Source organism: Myodes glareolus, chromosome 13, assembly GCF_982192425.1.
Source record: "Myodes glareolus chromosome 13, mMyoGla1.1, whole genome shotgun sequence".
Taxonomy (NCBI): Eukaryota; Metazoa; Chordata; class Mammalia; order Rodentia; family Cricetidae; genus Myodes; species Myodes glareolus.
In genome coordinates, this window is record NC_142038.1 from 50,118,571 (window position 1) to 50,137,779 (window position 19,209).

The following is a 19,209-nucleotide window of genomic DNA, read 5'->3' on the forward strand; positions in this document are numbered from 1 at the left end:
CTCTCTGCTAGACTAACTCCAGGCTCAGTGACAGACTGCATCTCAAGGGAATAAAGCAGAGAGAGATAGAGCCTTCATGAGCTTGATCACCCCCACATACACATACACACACACTCCATGTCCACAAAAGATTTGAAAATATTTTAGGTTAAGATAGAAGGTTGCTGCGTGAATTAATAAAATCTCTTAAGGAATAACAGTGACTGTAATCCACATTCAGTGTAAAGATATGTCCAAAGATATCACTTTAAATATTTTATGTGTGAATGTTTTGCCTGCATATATGTATGTGTACCATGTGCCCATGGAAGTCAGAGGGTGTTGGCTCCCTGGAACTGAAGTTTCTAATGGTTATGAGCCAGAGGGGATTGAATTCATGTCACACCCAGTATGCATAACCACTGAATCAATGGGGTTAAGCATGGGGTCTCTCCAGGCCCCAAAACATAGCTTTTTAAAAAAAGCATTGTACTTTATTTTGATTTAATTTATTTATTATGTATATGGTGTTCTGCCTGCATGTATCCCTTCAGGCCAAAAGAGGGCACCAAATCTCATTACAGATGTTTGTGAGCCACCAAATGGTTGCTGGGAATTGAACTCAGGACCTTTGGAAGAGCAGGCTAAACTCTTAACCACTCAGCCATCTCTCCAGACCCTAGCATTGTACTTTAAAGAGCAGGAAATGGCACAGCTAAAAGTAGACTATGAATTTGTTAGGTTAATTGTGTGTGTAACGTTTAATTCTTAGAAGCTAAAATCATCACTCGGAAAGCCTTCAGGTATTCAATGAAAAAGATTAAAGAGAAAAAAGTACAGTTTGATTAAGAAACTCACATTCTCTGTAGAGCTGGGGCCCTGAGGTAGGCTGGGGCTGAAGGCCATGAGGTCGGTCTTGGGCGGACCCTCTCCAGAGCACACCCTCTGCCGTCTCTGCTGCGAGTATGACCAGGTCCCCACCGCGCTAGAGCACACCAGCACAGGCTTCCCTTGCCCACACACGCCCTCCGTGGGCGCCGCCGAACATCGCAGCGCGGTGTACAGCAGCAGCGAGAGCACCAACAGGCTGGACACCGCGCAGATGGCGATGATCAAATACACATTGACATCCAGCAGCTTGGAGTCTGAGCCAGAGGTTCCAACCAATACCCTAGATGAGACCTTCGGTGTCTGGCTGTTCTCCACAAGAGACACCAGGAAGGTGGCGGTGGTGGTCAGTGCTGGCTCACCGTGGTCCTTCACCAGCACCAACAAGCGCTGACGCGGCATGTCCGATTCATCCAGAACACGTGTTGTGCTGATCTCACCAGTGTATAACCCCACGCGGAATGGGCTGCGCGCAGCACCTGCCACCGGCTGTAACTCATAGGACAACCACGCATTGTAGCCAGAGTCCGCGTCCACTGCACGCACCTTTGCAACTACGTGGCCTGAACTCACCGATCGGGACAACAGTTCAATGGTCCCTCCACCACCCTGAGGCCCCAGCAGGGCGGGCGCATTGTCGTTCTCGTCCAGCACAAACACCTGCAGAGTCACATTGCTGCCCAGGGAAGGCACACCAGCATCCCGCGCGCTCACCTGGAACTGCAGCAGCTCCAGCTCCTCATGGTCCAAAGGCTGCAGGGCGAACACCTTGCCGCTCTCCGCGTGCACAGACACGAAGCTCGACAGCAAGCGCTCGCCCACCCGCCTCTCCACCAGCGAGTAGGACACCAGTGCGTTCTCCTGCGCATCTGCGTCCATGGCTGACACCGTGAAGATGTGCGCGCCAGGCGGGTTGTTCTCCTTCACGAACACCGTGTATTCAGGTTGCGCGAACGCAGGCGCATTGTCGTTCACGTCAGCCACCTCCACGGACACGCTGGCGGTGGCCCACAGCGAGGGCGAGCCCCCGTCCCGGGCTGTTACCACCACCTTATAGCCAGGTGTGGTCTCTCGGTCCAGGGCGCTGTCCAGCACGAGCGAATAGTAATTCTTGAAGGTGGACACCAGCTTGAAGGGAACATGAGGTGTCAGGGAGCAGGTCACTTGCCCATTAGCGCCTGAGTCGCGATCAGACACACTAATCAGGGCAATGACAGTCCCCAATTGAGCATCCTCTTTGATAGGCAAAAACAGCGATGTTATGGCCATCTCGGGCACGTTATCATTTACATCCACGAGTTTCACTATAACTTTACAGTGTCCTGCTAGTGGGAATGTACTTCTGTCCACGGCGTCAATATTAATTTCATATAATTTGCGGTCTTCGTAATCCAGCTCCCCCTTAACTTTTATTTCTCCACTGGTAGAATCTATTGTAAATTTAGATTTTACATCATCAAGAACAAGATTACTGAAGAAATACAGTATTTCACTATTAATTCCCTCATCCGCATCTGAAGCATTAAGTTTAACTACTAATGTCTCGTTGGGTGTATTTTCCAACAACCTAACGTTATAAATAGCTTTATCAAACTTCGGAGCGTTATCATTTGCATCCAGGACGTCAATCAGTAACTGTACAGTACCTGTTAGTTCAGGTTTCCCTCCATCGATAGCAATCAATAACAAACGATGCTCTTGAGCTTCTTCTCTGTCTAAGGGCTTCTTCAAAACTAGCTCTAAGACGTTTGTTTCTTCTTCGTTTCTTTTAAGATCCAAGTCAAAATATTCATTAGGATTTACCTTATAGCTCAAGGCTGCATTGGCTCCTATATCCATGTCAGATGCGCCCTCTACCGGAAACCGCGAGTCTGGCATTCTTGATTCTAAAATAAGTAATCTTTGTTCTGGTCGGGAGAATCTAGGCGGGTTGTCGTTAATGTCCCTCACCTCTACCTCCACGTGGAAAACCTGCAGCGGCCGGTCCACGATCACCTCCAGGTGGATGCTACACTCCGCACTCCGCCCGCACAGCGCCTCCCGGTCGATGCGAGAATTCACAAACAAAATGCCATTCTGCAGATTTACCTCCAGAAGGTCCCCGCGGTCCTTGGACGCCACCCTGAACAGGCGGGGCACCAGCTCCGCCAGCTCCAGCCCCAGGTCCTGAGCGATGCGGCCCACGAAGGTTCCGTGTTTGGCCTCCTCGGAGATGGAGTAGTGGAGCTGGCCGCTCCCTGCCTCCCAGGCTGCTAGGAGCACAAAGGAGATGAGCAGGCGCCGGAATCCCGGACTTCCTTGCTGGGAATATAGCATCGCAGTCTTGTTCCACTTCTACAGTCTTTATTGCAGCACCAAGAAAATCCTTTGAAAACTTAATTCCAATTTAATATCCTCGCTTTTTTTGTCTGTGTGCTTCTGTAGCAGAGTCTAAAATGGAAGGCCCTTTTCTTAAGTAAAACGTATTCTCCGTTTCCTTTTGACGTTGGAAGAGAAGAAAATATCGTGGTGTCTAGCGACATCATGTGGCTAAAAGGGTAAGTATTTTATTTTGGTCTGTTTTATTCACTTACCTTTTATTAGTGAAATATTTTTCAATATTACTCAATTTCAATTACATGTTTTCTATGCCTCTGCATAGCCCTATTCTCTATTTAAATATCACTTTATTAACCAGGGTTTCTACATTAATTGCATTACTTCCCAATCCCCTGATTTTCTGCTGATGGTCTTCCAATTGGACTTAACTTTATAAAGACAATCTAAAGCAAAACATCAACATGATTATACCACTGCATATCGATATATCCTCAGTAAAGACACCCAAAATAATATGTGTTACCTATTTTGTTATAGAGGAGTTTATATTCATGCTGATCAAAGAAAAAATTTTAGTAGTTATTATGTTCAATAGTTAGTTATTGAGTAGTGTTGTTTTCATATTCATCCTATCACCCAATTTTTAAAAAATTTTCTGTATCCCCTTAATGGACTTATACTGCCTCAGTATTAATTGAAGAGAATTTTCTAAATTTCAGTGTTTAATAGTGGTGATTTATTGATGCTATCTTCTAAAATAATTAAGAGTTTTAATATGATACTAACTTGGGTTCCTTTTTTGAAATCTATCCAAATTTATGAGCATTTAGCCCTTTAATCTTTTTCAACACCTACCAATTTTTATGCTGTATTACTCTAATGTGGAGACTTTAATTGTCCAGATGTCATACAATTTGGTAAGCAACTTCACACCATTTTCAAGATACAGCATCCAAGTAACAATTATTCAAATTGCTATTAATGTGTAAATTGTATAATCACCTATCTTACACGTATTAACAAATCAGAATCCTAATATTGACTGAGAAGTAGTGTGCCACAAGAATATTAAGGATCCAGTAAAGGCAATGGTATAGTCAATGGAGAAAAGGCGTTGCTAATACAGAAAAGAGTTTACATATTTATGCAGATATGTGGAAGACAGAAGTCTCTTAACATTTGGCTCATCTTTGTAGCTGTTGGAGTCAAGTCCTGTAATTGTCATTCTGTAGTTGATTCTTAATTTGAGGATTGCTTTCTCAGTTACTACATTCTAAATCCCACAGAAGACATGAAGGAAAGAACCTTTAAATCTTCTAAGTCATTCTTTCAGTCAGTTATTAAAGAATACTTTCTTGGCTGGTCCAACTCACTGTTCTTTTTTCTAGGAATGTTGGTGGTAGCCGAGAGTGGTAGCGCGTGCCTTATCTCCCCCCATCCCCCGCACTCTATGATTCACTTTACTCTGTGTTGCCCGACGAAGTATAATAAAAGTAATGAATAGGAGATACACAGCTTAAATGTTCATAACATCCACCATTACAGATAGCACAGGAGTGACAAATAAACTAATATTTGTTTCAATTCAATCTTTCTCAATAATGACAGGCATATTTCCTAATTGCACATCAAGCAAATATTTTAGTAGGCTATCCTTCTCTGAAAGAAACAGGACAACTGCAACTTTCCATGTACAATGTCTAGAATTCGATTCAATATTATTGGACCTAATAAGAAGGTTATGAGAAGAAAAACATGGGATGACAGATGATTTAATGACCTGAGAGGTCACGAATAAATATAATTATTGTGTTAATTAAATTCACAAAAGTAACAATTTTTTTAAAAGCCTCTAATTTTTAAAAAAGAAAAACAAGGTTTTAAAACTGAAAAGGCACTGATGGAAGTGAAGAATTCAGTTGATGATGTGGGTGGTAGCCCAGACTAATAAGAAAATAGTAAGGGGTGTGGTACACACCTTTAACCCCAACACTCCAGAGACAGAGGAGGCAGATCTCAGGGTCTGAGGTCAGCGTGGTCTACAGAGCAAGTTTCAGGACAGCCAGGGCTACACAGAGAAACTATGTCCCAAAAAAATCAAAGAAGAAGAAGAGAAGAAAAAATTACTAAGTAAGGAAAAGGTTGCAATAACATGCATAAGAATCATGCGGCAAAGAGCATCGGTGACTTAAAAGCACAAATTCGATGCAAAATGAAGTATATGGAGAAAAGATTTAACAAATATATGCTGTGATTCTCTGGTGAGTAATGTAAGATAGAAGCGATATTTGAAGGTATACTAATAAACATTAATCTTAAATTGATAAAGTATCAACTCAAGATACAAAATGCTGTAATAACTTCAAAAAAGATCTTAAAAGTAAATCAAAGCTGATCAGGTAATGTAAGCTTATTGACAATCTCAAAACAAAGAAAGAATTCTATAAGGAGCTAAGAAGAGGAAAAATCACCCTATATCAACAATAAATTCAGTTGTCATATTCTTAAAAAAGAACTATAAAAAGTTATCTTGAAAGTTAGGAGATAATAACTACCAACTCAGCATTAAATACCTAGCAAAACTATTTCTCAAAGGTGGAATTGAAATATTACATCTGAACATGCAAAACATGAGGATTTCTTCATTATCAAACCATATGAAAGGAAATATTCAAGAACTTTTTCAGAAGAAAAATAACTTTTTGAGAAGAAACACGAGCATAAATGGGTATTAACAGTACAAAAGTGATAATTGTATGTCTAGGATCTGTGTCTAATTCAAAAGCACGAGTGTTCCATGAAGTGGAAGCAGATGAACCGTATGATTTCCCAAGGCCCACTCAACATTACAGTACAAGTATTGGTTTATGCTTTAACAAGTCCGTAGCGTGCATTATAATCTCCAGGAAATCAAAGAGAAAATTAAAAGAAAACATGACTTTAAGGCTCACATTAGAGCTACAGACCTTTCTTTCCCTAAAAAAAGACACTCTGCCAAGACTACTCCACCCTGCTCCAATGGAGAAAAACCTAAAAATAAAGCAAGACACTTCTTCCCTCCAGACGAGCTCAAAACTCCCATTCCAGAGCAGGCGAGAAACGCAAGGACTTCTCATCATAATCTTTTCTCCCAGCACGGTGCCACTCACTCAGGGAGAAGCAGCAGCTTCCACCGTCTCTCCAAGGAGTGATGGAGAGTCGGATGTGCATTCTACATCCTACGTTTCAGGGGGCAGGGCACTACCTGAGGGTTGGTCTCTGTCTCATGACTCAGAGCACAAGTGTAACCCAGCGTACTGCAGGATGAGTGAGGACAGCCAGCAGTGGTCAGTGCGCCACAGGACCTGCAGTTCAGCTGCCCTACCCTAGCAGCGTCTCTCATGAGGGGAAGAAAAGAGTGGAGTGGGGACCCAATGTTATGACATCTCAGCGGGAAGGTCAAGAAATTCCTTCCTGTCTCACCCAAATCAGCACCCCGATAGAGCACAGAAGATTTTAGGTACCTGGAAATGACTCAGAACAATAAATGTTGCACCTGGGTGTGGGTGCACACCTTTAATCCCGGCTCTTGGGGGCAGGGGTAGGAGGATCTTGTGATTTCCAGTTCAGCCTGGCCTACTTAATGAGTTCCCTGCAGTCAGGCCTTCTAGTGAGACCATGTGTGGAAAAGAGGAAAGAGGAGAGCAGACACTGCCACTCCAGGGTAGTGACAGTGCAATGAACCCACATCAATGGGTTTAGAGTTTATGAGCTCAGGAAAAAAGCGATCAGTGGATCACTCCTGCTAGGACTTTGGGCATAAAACTACAGAGAATATACATCTCCCCAAATGGATGGATGGAGCCCAGGTTCTTAGACAATTGACAAATAAGGGCCTTTACCTGCACAAAGGTAGGCCAGAAAGATTGGGAGAGGTGGCTGCATTTTTTTTCTACAAATAAGGGAATGTCAAGACCATATAACAACAGGGGAAAAAAACAAGACAACACAAAAAAATTTCTGCTATCTACAAAAAGCAAGTGTAAAGACAGAGAGGCCAGCCCTGCTTCCATCCAGAGGGCCTTCCGAGTGATCCTGCATCTGACGAAGGATAGCGATACAGTCGGAAACCCACATTGCAGCACGGGACTGAGCCCCCCGAGGTCCAAATGAGGAGCAGAAGGAGGAAGAACATGAAAAACGAAGTCAGTACTGCGAGGGATGCCATCACCCACTGATACAAGGGAACGGATCTGATGAGAGTTTACCAAGGCCAGTTGGACTGGGACTGAAAGAGGACGTGATCTAACCAGACTCTCCGAATTTGGCCGGATTCTCTGACTGTGGCTGACCCGAAGTCTTTCTGAAAAGCCATTGACTATGACACTGGGACCTGTTTCCTCTACATATAATGGATTTTGGGGATCCAGTCTGTTTGGACACTCACCTTCCTGGACCTGGAGGGAGGGGGAAGGAACTGGAACTTCCCACAGGGCAGGAAACCCTGACTGCCCTGGGGGACGAAGAGGGAGGAGGAGGGGGAGTAGGGGGAGTGGGAGGGTGTTGGGAGGGGGGGTGGAAATGGAAACTTTTATAATTTAATAAAATTTACTAAAAAAAAAAAAAAAAGACAGAGAGGCCAACGAATTCTGTCAGTGTTTCAAGTAACCAACACAAAATGTCCAATGAACTCAAGAAAATAGAACATTAACAGAAAAAGAATTTCAACAGAGATGGAGTTGTTGGCCACTAAGGCAATTCAACAGCACACATTACCAAGAAAAGACACGGTGGCTTCAAGGTGGAATGTTTGAATTAACTCAGGAAGAGAGTAAAAACTAAAGCAGAACCTTAGAGACTGAAGAAGGACTAAGAGACTTACGGGATATAAAGAGTGAGCCAATATGTGGGCTGTTATTCACAGAGAGAGAAGAGAAAAACAAGCAGAAATCTTACAGAAAGTATGACCTAAATGCTCCAAATCTGGGTATGAAATGGATAGAGCAAAGAACCTTAACATAGTTCAGCTAGAATGAAACTAAGTAAAGCCACATCTACAAGCTAATTGTAAAGAGTCGACAATGAAGAGAGAATCTTGACCACAGCAAGGAACATATACAAGGGAAAACTGATAAAGCTTATTAGAAGATATCTCAGCAGAAAATTTGCACGCTAGAAGATATATTCAAAGTCTTGAAGAAAAATGACCACCGAGCAAGAATCCCATGTCCAGCAATAAATAAAATTGTGAAGAAAGTGACAGACCACATATGAAAATTCAAATTAAAGAAGAAATAAGACTGACCTTTCCTGAGGAATCCCCTGTGGGTTGCAGTTGATCCTCTCTGTCCCTTGAATCAGATAAACTGGGGCTGAAGGCCATGAGGTCAGTCTTAGGGGGGTACTCCCCAGAGCACACCCTTTGCCTCCTTTGCTGAGAGCACGACCAGCTCCCCACTGCGCTGGAGCACACCATTACTGGTTTTCCAGGCCCACACACGCTCTCATTGGGAACAGTGGAGCAGCGCAGCGCGGTGTACAGCAGCAGGGTGAGCACTAACAGGCTGGACACCGCGCAGATGGCGATGATCAGATACACGTTGACGTCTACCAGTGATGCCTCCGAGTTTGTGACACTCGTGGACACTCGCGATGGAGTCTTTGGTACCTGGCCATTCTCTACCAGCGTCACCAACACCGTGGCGGTAACAGTCATTGCTGGATCACCATGGTCCTTCACCAGCACCAGAAGGTTCTGGCGCAGCGAATCCGCCTCATCCAAGATGCGCGTGGTACTAATCTCGCCCGTGTACAAACCCACCCGGAAAGGGCTACGGGAATTGCCTGCCGGCGACTGTAGCTCATAAGACAGCCATGCATTATAGCCAGAATCCGCATCCACTGCGCGCACCTTTGCCACCACATGGCCCACACCCACTGACCTTGACACCAACCGGCTCACCACTCCACCAGATACTCCCGCCTCGGGTTCCAGTAGCAGTGGTGCATTGTCGTTCTCGTCCAGCACAAACACCTGCAGAGTCACATTGCTGCCCAGGGAAGGCACACCAGCATCCCGCGCGCTCACCTGGAACTGCAGCAGCTCCAGCTCCTCATGGTCCAGAGGCTGCAGAGCGAACACCTTGCCGCTCTCCGCGTGCACAGACACGAAGCTCGACAGCAAGCGCTCGCCCACCCGCCTCTCCACCAGCGAGTAGGACACCAGTGCGTTCTCCTGAGCGTCTGCGTCCATGGCTGACACCGTGAAGATGTGCGCACCAGGCGGGTTGTTCTCCTTCACGAACACCGTGTATTCAGGTTGCGCGAACGCAGGCGCGTTGTCGTTTACATCAGCCACCTCCACGGACACGCTGGCTGTGGTCCACAGTGAGGGCGAGCCCCCGTCCCTGGCTGTCACCACCACCTTATAGTTAGGTGTGGTCTCTCTGTCCAAGGCGCTGTCCAGCACGAGCGAATAGTAATTCTTGAAAGTGGACACCAGCTTGAAGGGGACATGAGGAGTCAGGGAGCAGGTCACTTGCCCATTGACACCCACGTCCCTATCAGACACACTGATGAGTGCGATGACGGTGCCCACTGGAGCGTTCTCTAGGATTGGAAGTGATAGAGATTTGAATTCCAGCTCTGGGACATTATCATTGATGTCTTCAACTTCTACAATAACTTTACAGTGTCCAGAAAGCGGGAGTTGTCCTTTGTCAATGCCCTCTATGAGAATTTCATAGGATTTGCATTCTTCAAAATCAATGGATCCCTTTACAACAATCTGTCCTGTAACTGGGTCTATGTGGAATTTGCGTTTCACGTTTGGTGAAATATCCATCGAAAATGAGTACATAATATCCCCATTCACACCTTCGTCTAAATCAGAGGCATTGACTTTGACTACCAGTGTCCCATTTGGGACGTTTTCTGGTAACTTCACGGTATAAAGAGATCTGTCAAAAACTGGAGAATTATCATTGACGTCCAGCACTGTAACGAGTAACTCAACAGTGCCGGTCAGCTCGGGTTTGCCTCCGTCGGTGGCTGTGAGCAATAGAAAAATCTCTGGAATTTCCTCTCGGTCTAAGGATTTTCGTAATACAAGTCCAAGACCTTTTACACGTTCATCGTTGGGTTTTTCCAAAGAAAAATAGTCATTGGGACTTAGCCTATAAGTCAGCAGAGCATTGATTCCGATATCTGCATCTGATGCGCCCTCTAGTGGAAACCAAGTGTCAAGAGGCCTGAATTCTGCAATGAACAGATTCTTTTGTGTCGCGGGGAATATGGGAGGATTGTCGTTAATGTCCCTCACCTCCACCTCCACGTGGAAAACCTGCAGCGGCCGGTCCACGATCACCTCCAGGTGGATACTACACTCAGCGCTCCTCCCGCACAGCGCCTCCCGGTCGATGCGAGAATTCACAAACAAAATGCCATTCTGCAGATTTACCTCCAGAAGGTCCCCGCGGTCCTTGGATGCCACCCTGAACAGGCGGGGCACCAGCTCCGCCAGCTCCAGCCCCAGGTCCTGAGCGATGCGGCCCACGAAGGTTCCGTGTTTGGCCTCCTCGGGGATGGAGTAGTGGAGCTGGCTGTTCCCTCCCTTCCAGATTGCAAGAAGCAAAAAGGAGAAAAGCAGGCGCCGTGATTCCTGGCCACTTCCCCAGAAAAATTCCATCTCAAGCGCACAATCCTTTGTTCTGATTAGGAATCCTCTCGGAGATAGAATTCTAATCCGTCAGTCCATCGCCACTGCATCCTCCATTGTTTAGATCCGGGATGGTGTGCAGCTTTTCGGGAGGAATGGAAATGGTTTTTCCTTTAGTCTGTCTTCTGTAGGATTTATTTTATGGTAAAGAGCGACATCATGTGGCCCCAAACTGTAAGTATGGGTTCCGGAAATGCACAACACTAAAAATTGTCTTGTTTATTCCTTCAGCCTCTCAAATAGGTTTTTCTGCTTCGCAAAATAGAGTCATATTTTGCAGGTATGCGTTCTGTACCAGTGATTAAATGTGTGTGATCTTTCGTTTTATCAGAACATCAACTTCTAATACAATAGAAATTCCTTTTTTCATGTAGATTTTAAGTATTTACAGAGAACCAACTGTCAATAATATAAACTTTGTAAATATGCAGTAGTGAGGTGTAGATTAGGAAAATTCATGACAGATTCCTCGTGCACTATCAAATGATGGGTTGTGATTGCTAATGACACTTTGTTCATCCTTGGGTTTACAGTGTTGGTTCTGAATCTTGAGAGAAACAATATTTAGGGAACCACTGATTCTAAGAACAAGTCATCGAAAAGGGAATTTGCAGATATTGTTTTAAGAAATCAAAGTCTGTTAACGTTCGATTGACTTTCTTCCTGGAATCACAGAAGGGCTGGATGTACATGGGAGATTTAATGTAGAATGTGAAGCATGTAGTAAATAGTTAGTGTGGAAGAACTTTCCACATTATTTTATTCTAAGGAACTTCACCTCCTATGAGCAAATGTGGTAGTCTAATTGTCTTCTCAAAGTTTGTAAATTTCAGGTGCTTTCTGGAGTTCAACTGCCTAGATTTCTGTTTTCTCACATTGTTCCCATGTATTTTAGTCAAAGAGGAAAATTTCTTACCTCTGAAAAAGCATTCATTAGCAAACAGACACACCCCCTATGTCCATTAAGTAATGGGTTTAGAAAATGAGAGTCTGTGTAATTTGTTTCCATAAGATAAAGGTAAATAAATTTTTAAGTAGATTCTCAGGTCAGTCTTAAATTGGGTCGTAGGATGTAGGGCTGGCTAGATAAAGGGAAAAAATTTTCTAAACTCTCTACAAACCAATCACACACACTTTGTAACCATTTTTAAAGCTCCCCAAATTATGAGACATTTTATGATTAAAGCAATTGGACAGTTATTTTACTCTCTTTGATAATCTACAACACCAAGACTGCATTGTTTGACTCATTTGTTATTTTAATTTCTCCTTCATAACCCCTTAAGTATGTGTGCCCTCTTTTGAAATAATACTTTTAATGTTAAGTATTACATATTAATATTAGTATTAAGTATGTGTACCCTCTTTTGAAATAATACTTTTAACGTTAAGTATTACATATTAATATTAGTACCACAAAGGTATTCAAGTAATGTTTGCAAGATATTGACCCAATACAACTGGTTTTCTTTTCCTTTCATTTTTGAGACAGTGTTTTATTTACTCCAGGCTATTCTTGAACTCACAGTGTAGCCATGGTTGACCCTAAATGTCTGATTCCCCTGCCCCGAGTGCTATATTACAGACATGAAGCACCAAAAGTTTCATGGGGTGCTGGGCATAGAACGCAGAGCTTCTTGCATACTAGACAAGCACTTTAGAAACTGTACTACATCCCCAGTCCAGGTTTGTTTCTTAATTTCTTAATAAAATATGTTAATGAAAGGTTAAAACTCACGGGTCTCAACACTTTAATTTTCTAGAGATAGAAATCTATAGAAGATAAAAATCTTTATAAGACATTGGCCTAAATAAGATATATTTCAATTTAGGAATCCTGGATTTTGCCTTAATCTTCATGTCACATTTTGCCAGGCAAGACCTTTGATTCATCCAGAGTTTTAATGGACGATGGAGTTCCCAACAAATAAAGTAATTTTCTATACAGCCTGAGCAAAGGAGGAGATGGTGAAGGTGCCTCCTCAGACTCCTATAGAACCTTAAAGGAAAGGAGATGGCAGAGGTGACCCTCTGCAGACTACTTTTGCATCTTAAATTTGTAAGTTTCTTTTTTTCAAGTTTGTTTAGACCAAAAATATCAAGTTATCAAAAAATAATTTTAAGCTCCCCCTCTCTGAAAAGCCTCTATCCTTTTCTCTCTCACTCACACAGAAACTAATTTCTGAATCTAAACAGAAATAAACATACCCTCACCGAATGGCCAAAGGATCCTTTTTCAAATTATCAAAGACGTAAAACATATTGTAAGAAGCCACACGAAGTACATTCCCTTTGTTTTATTTACAGAGCCTGTAGATGTGTAGGTTGAGGATGCAACAGAATAGGAATGGATATTTGTGACAGTTGATCATCATTATTAACTTGATTTCCAACAACCCTAATGGCAGCCACCCTCTGAGTGTGACCATGAGGGATATTCTGGGTACGTTAATCGAGGTGAGAAGATTTATCATAAAAGTGGGCAATACCATCCCACAGCTGGAGTCTTGCTTTGAATCAAAAGCAGAAAGAGCTGAGCACAAGTGTTCAACACTCTCTGCTTCCTGACCGCAAGCACAAGCTGACCTGATGCCAAGACTTCCCAGTCATGATGGACCGTACGCTGGAACTCAGAGCAAAAGCAAACCTTTCCTTTTCTAAGTTGATTTTATCAAGAGTTTGTCACAGATGCAAGATAAATAACTAACACAATACTTATTTGAAACAAATACATGTTAAATAAATAAATACTCATTTTGCAGCCAATGCAAAGAATTGGTGGGCAAAAAGCAGTTGCCATGAAAACTTGCAATTGAGTTCGATCCCCAGAATACATGGAAGAAAGACAGTTGTCAGCTCCCACAGCTTGCCCTCTGATCTCTATATGTGTGACACACATGTGCGTTAATTAATTGATCAACAAATCAGTTAATTAATTATTCACTTGTATAGCTCAAATACATACCGAAAGAGAAAAGAAAACCCTTCAAATGTATTCAAGTCATCTTCACTGAAGTTCAAGCCCAAATGGACTGTTTGAAATCCTATCTCAAAATTATTCAAAAAATATATTTTTGAAAATATTTTAATCAAGCATTTCAAAAAGAGCTGGATTAGAGGACGAAAATCCTAATCTGAGAAAGAGGCACTCTGGATGCTGGATGACCCTGTGACCTCCAGCAGGATAACAAACTGATAAAATAAGTATTGAATTGAGGTTGGATTTGCCACAGCAAATACTTGATGAATGAAGCAGCAGAGAAGGATAATTCTGGGAAAGAAAGTGGAAACGGGACAGAGAAAAGATAAAGAAAACATATTTCACACGTTGGACTAATCACATGCATGAAGCACTAATCAGGTTTAATTGAGTATTAGTTCCCTCTGGAAACAAGGGGAATTGGATGGGAGGCCAAGTATTTCATAACAGAAATGGACATATGCATTGCAAAAATAACTGAAGAATAGTCCCACTTAAGTTTTATTTGGTATCAATTATCTGAAGGTTTCTTATTGCAAAACAGATAGATATTCATGGTCCAAACTGAAAATAACTTCACAATGTTAAAAATATGTTTAAATTTTCAGGACAAAAATATAAGGACAACATATAAAATGTGTTTCTATGAAAGGTGTTTTCAGAACCTTGTTTCACTTTGATTTCTCATCATTTTTAATGCAACACTTAAAGTGTCACTATGGAGAGACGAGATAGCTAGCGATTAAGAGCACATATGTGCACATACCAAACACATACATAGTTTTAATTGAAATCGCTGTGGAATAAAATGTAAAACTCTCACAATATATTTAAATGTTTTCAAAATAATATTTTTAATCTAATGAAAAACTATTTTCAATTTGGGTAATTTGTTAAAAATAAGTCTGTATATATATAATTTTTAAACTACCATCCCAGTAAAATATCTTCAGCGTTAGCCCCTTCTGTGTAGTTGTAAGGATCCTAATGTCCTGTGAGTGACAAGTCAAATAAAATTCTCACTGGTGACCATCTCTGAATACCAACCATGATTAACGACCGGTTCAGTAAGTGGGCCAGTGACTGTTCTACTAATCTCTCCTAAAAATCCCTGAGAAAGAAGCAAAAGATACTGAAGCTTTGCACAGGGATTAGTGACAAGAAGCTGGAGCCAGGGGCTCTACGTGATGCCATTCACACAGGAAGAGAATGGTTCCAATTTGTACAGAGACTGGGGTAAAATAACCCTACCACCGTATTTATCAACAAACATACTTGTCAACTCAGTACACAATTTAGACACGAGAACCTACAATTTTAGTGGCAAAATTAGTAAGTGCGAAGGGCTCAACAGAAAGAACGTGAATAGAATAATTTTAATCCATCTCCAAGGAGTGAAAAAGTTAGCATATAAAACGAGACCGATTTAGAGGGAAAAATTACTCACTTTGACGGAGAAATCAATGTCTGAGACCAATTTGTCCTCTTTCTCCTGATTAACTGGGCAGGGTGTAAGACTTGGGCTGAAGGCCATGAGGTCGGCCTTGGGTGGACCTTCTCCAGAACACACTCTCTGTCTCCTCTGCTGAGAGTAGGACCAGGTCCCCACCGCGCTGGAGCACACCAGCACGGGTTTCCCGGGACCGCAGGAATCCTCTGTGGGAGTCGCTGAGCAGCGCAGCACGGTGTACAACAGCAGCGAGAGCACCAACAGGCTGGACACGGCACAGATGGCGATGATCAGGTACACATTGACATCCACCAGCGATGCCTCCCTGCCTGCAGAATCCACCAAAGCCCGTGATGGGGCATTTGCCGTGTGCCCACTCTCCACCAGAGACACTAGCAAGGAGGCTGTGGCTGTCAGCACTGGCTCGCCATGGTCCTTCACCAGCACCAGTAGGCGCTGTTTTGGCGCATCTGTCTCATCTAGGACACGAGTAGTGCTGATTTCACCGGTGTACAGACCCACCCGGAATGGAAGGCGCCCGCTGCCCGTGGCTGACTGCAGCTCATAGGACAGCCACGCATTGTAGCCAGAGTCCGCATCCACTGCGCGAACCTTTGTCACCACATGTCCTGCACCCACTGTCCGGGACACCAGTTCGTTCATTGTGCTGCCCGCCTGAGGCCCCAGCAGCGTGGGCGCATTGTCATTCTCATCCAGCACAAACACCTGCAGAGTCACATTGCTGCCCAGGGAAGGCACACCAGCATCCCGCGCGCTCACCTGGAACTGCAGCAGTTCCAGCTCCTCATGGTCCAGAGGCTGCAGCGCGAACACCTTGCCACTCTCCGCGTGCACAGACACGAAGCTCGACAGCGAGCGCTCGCCCACCCGCCTCTCCACCAGCGAGTAGGACACCAGTGCGTTCTCCTGAGCGTCTGCGTCCATGGCTGACACCGTGAAGATGTGGGCGCCAGGCGGGTTGTTTTCCTTCACGAACACCGTGTATTCGGGCTGCGCAAACGCGGGCGCGTTGTCATTCACGTCAGCCACCTCCACGGACACGCTGGCGGTGGCCCACAGCGAGGGCGAGCCCCCATCCCGGGCTGTCACCACCACCTTATAGTCAGGTGTGGTCTCTCTGTCCAGGGCGCTGTCCAGCACGAGCGAATAGTAATTCTTGAAGGTGGACACCAGCTTGAAGGGAACTTGAGGGGTCAGGGAGCAGGTCACCTGCCCGTTGGCTCCAGAGTCACGATCTGTCACACTGATCAGGGCGATCACGGTGCCAGGTGCAGAATTTTCTAACACGGGAATTGATAGTGATTTGATGACCAGTTCAGGCACATTATCATTAACGTCTACAATTTCAACTAGAACCGTGCAGTGATCTGTCATTGGAGGGGTTCCCTTGTCTGCTGCCTCTACCTGGATTTCAAAAGATTTCGTTTCCTCAAAATCTATGTTGTCTTTCACAGTGATGCATCCATCAACCGGGTCTAAGTGAAATTTTGACAGGATCTCAGCTGACATATCCGTGTGGAAAGAATATACAATGTCCTTATTCACTCCTTCATCCAAATCAGAGGCGTTGACGTCCACTACTACGGTACCATTTGGTGCATTTTCAAATAATCTGACTTTGTAGAGCGTCCTCTCAAATGCGGGGGCGTTGTCGTTCACATCTAGGACAATGATCTTCACTTGAGTGGTGCCAGTCAGCTCCGGTTTCCCGCCATCAACTGCCGTTATCAGTAAATGATGTTCGGGAATGTCTTCGCGATTTAAAAGTTTTTTCAGCACGAGTCCCAGGGATTTAACATCCTCATCTTTTCTTTTGACGTCCAAAGTAAAATACTCACTGGAGTTAAGACTGTAAGTCAACAATGAATTTGTTCCGGTATCTGCGTCTGAAGCGCCCTCTAGCGAAAACCGAGAGCCAAGCTGTCGCGATTCAGAAATAAACAGATTCTTTGTGGTCACTGGAAATACCGGCGCGTTGTCGTTAATGTCCCTCACCTCCACCTCCACGTGGAAAACCTGCAGCGGCCGGTCCACGATCACCTCCAGGTGGATGCTACACTCCGCGCTCCGCCCGCACAGCGCCTCCCGGTCGATCCGAGAATTCACAAACAAAATGCCATTCTGCAGATTTACCTCCAGAAGGTCCCCGCGGTCCTTGGACGCCACCCTGAACAGGCGGGGCACCAACTCCGCCAGCTCCAGCCCCAGGTCCTGAGCGATGCGGCCCACGAAGGTTCCGTGTTTGGCCTCCTCGGGGACGGAGTAGTGGAGCTGGCCGCTCCCTGTCTCCCAGGCTGCGAGGAGCAGAAGCCAGAGCAGCAGACGCTGATCTTCTCTCCAAGAAAACACCATCGCAAGCCCCTTCCAAACGTTTGGATGCTCTCACACCGATCCAAAATTTCTTAAATATTTTCAGTTCCTTATTCTTCACATCTTAAACCCCTTACAGTTACCATTTTGTCTGAGACTGCGACGAAAAGGATTGTGTGAATGTGTAAAACCCGCTGCGTTTAAAGAAGAAACTTGTGGTGGACAGCGACACCAAGTGGCTGAATGTGTAAGTATTTAATGTGTTTATTTTCTTATATGTCTAATTTGAATTGTCCCCAAATTTGTTTTGACCTGTGATTTCCTTCAAGTAGTAACCAAAAAGTTTGTTTTTAACCAGAACATAGCCTTACATTTTTTATAAAAGCTCTCCAATTCATGGCTTCACTGCTAATAATGGGCTCTCTGTATGATAGGCACATAATTTTTCATAACAAAATTTTCCCATTAAATTTTTACAACAATTTTCTAAGATGAATTTTAATATGAGCCATTGACTACAAGTACATACAGACTAAACAAATTAAAAAGGGCCTTAACTGATGATGTCAGGGTGAAATCCCATTCAGAATGACAGACTCAAAGTACAAAAATGAAAGATAAGTCCTTGATATTTGTGTCAATGAAGGTATAAGGTATAAAAATAAGTAATAAACGTGTGAATATCTATTAATATATGTTTTATATAATTTTGGCACTACCAACTTACTTAAAAATAGGTTGACTTGCAATTGTTAATTTAGAATATTTGTAAATCACTCCCAGGTCCTTTATTCAAGCATAGCATCTTTGTTAACTGTCTTAACTAGTATTTCTATAAAGATGTCAGGTCTCATTCATTCATTTTCTTACTTACTGGGGACTGAAGCCAATACCTCAAGTACCTAGGCAAGAGCCCTGACACTGAGCTGTACCTCCAGCCCAGAGTTAGTCTTTCTCGGTGAAGTTCTTTTGTAGGTGTATTTTCTGTTGCAGGACAACACTGTGTGGTTTGGATATCTGTTATATTCACATTGCACCAATAAGAATATTGTTTTTATATTTCTGTACTGTTTATACATTACAATTTACATGTATATTATAAAATGAAATGACTATGGCCCTAGCGGCCTCTTCTCTGGATGAATTTCTGTACCAAGTAGCTTCAAAAGGTTTCATGTAGCTAAGTATTGCAAAGCACACCCAGCATCTTAGGACATAGGAGGCTGAGGCAGGAAGATCATGAGCTGAAGATCAGCCTAAAATCAGGACCCAACCCAAACAAACAAGACCTGAGAGATGGGTCAGTGGGTAAAACCACATGCTGTCAAGCCTGCCAACATGATTTCAATCCCTGCAACCCAATGACTCCTGAAAATTGTCTTCTGACTTGCACACTCGCATCATGGTGTGCATGCACACTCACACATGTACATCCACACAACATAAGTAAATGTTAAGAGAGAAAAGGAAGAAAAGTTGAAAACATTGTCAATTTTTTTAAAAAGACAAAGAGATAATTAACTTTGGAACATGAGTCACTAGGCAATATATATAAGACTGGGCAAT

The 19,209-nt window shown here is 43.7% G+C and overlaps 1 protein-coding gene across 3 annotated transcripts in view; it reads right to left on the bottom strand.

Annotated features, from left to right (window-relative positions):
* The window catches only part of LOC125390504 (protocadherin alpha-7), a 212,358-nt gene extending 194,471 nt beyond the window's left edge, over window positions 1-17,887 (bottom strand). Inside the window, exon 1 of one of the 3 annotated variants that reach the window (XM_087896130.1) lies at window positions 15,310-17,887. In XM_087896130.1, the coding sequence (XP_087752256.1) occupies window positions 15,310-17,685 (2,376 nt within the window). In that variant the 5' untranslated portion in view covers window positions 17,686-17,887. Of the gene's footprint in view, window positions 1-837; window positions 3,328-8,470; window positions 10,970-15,309 lie in introns of those variants that run through there. The other 2 variants (XM_048419553.3, XM_048419554.3) reach the window with 2 other exon arrangements.
* Window positions 17,888-19,209: the final 1,322 nt, after the last annotated feature.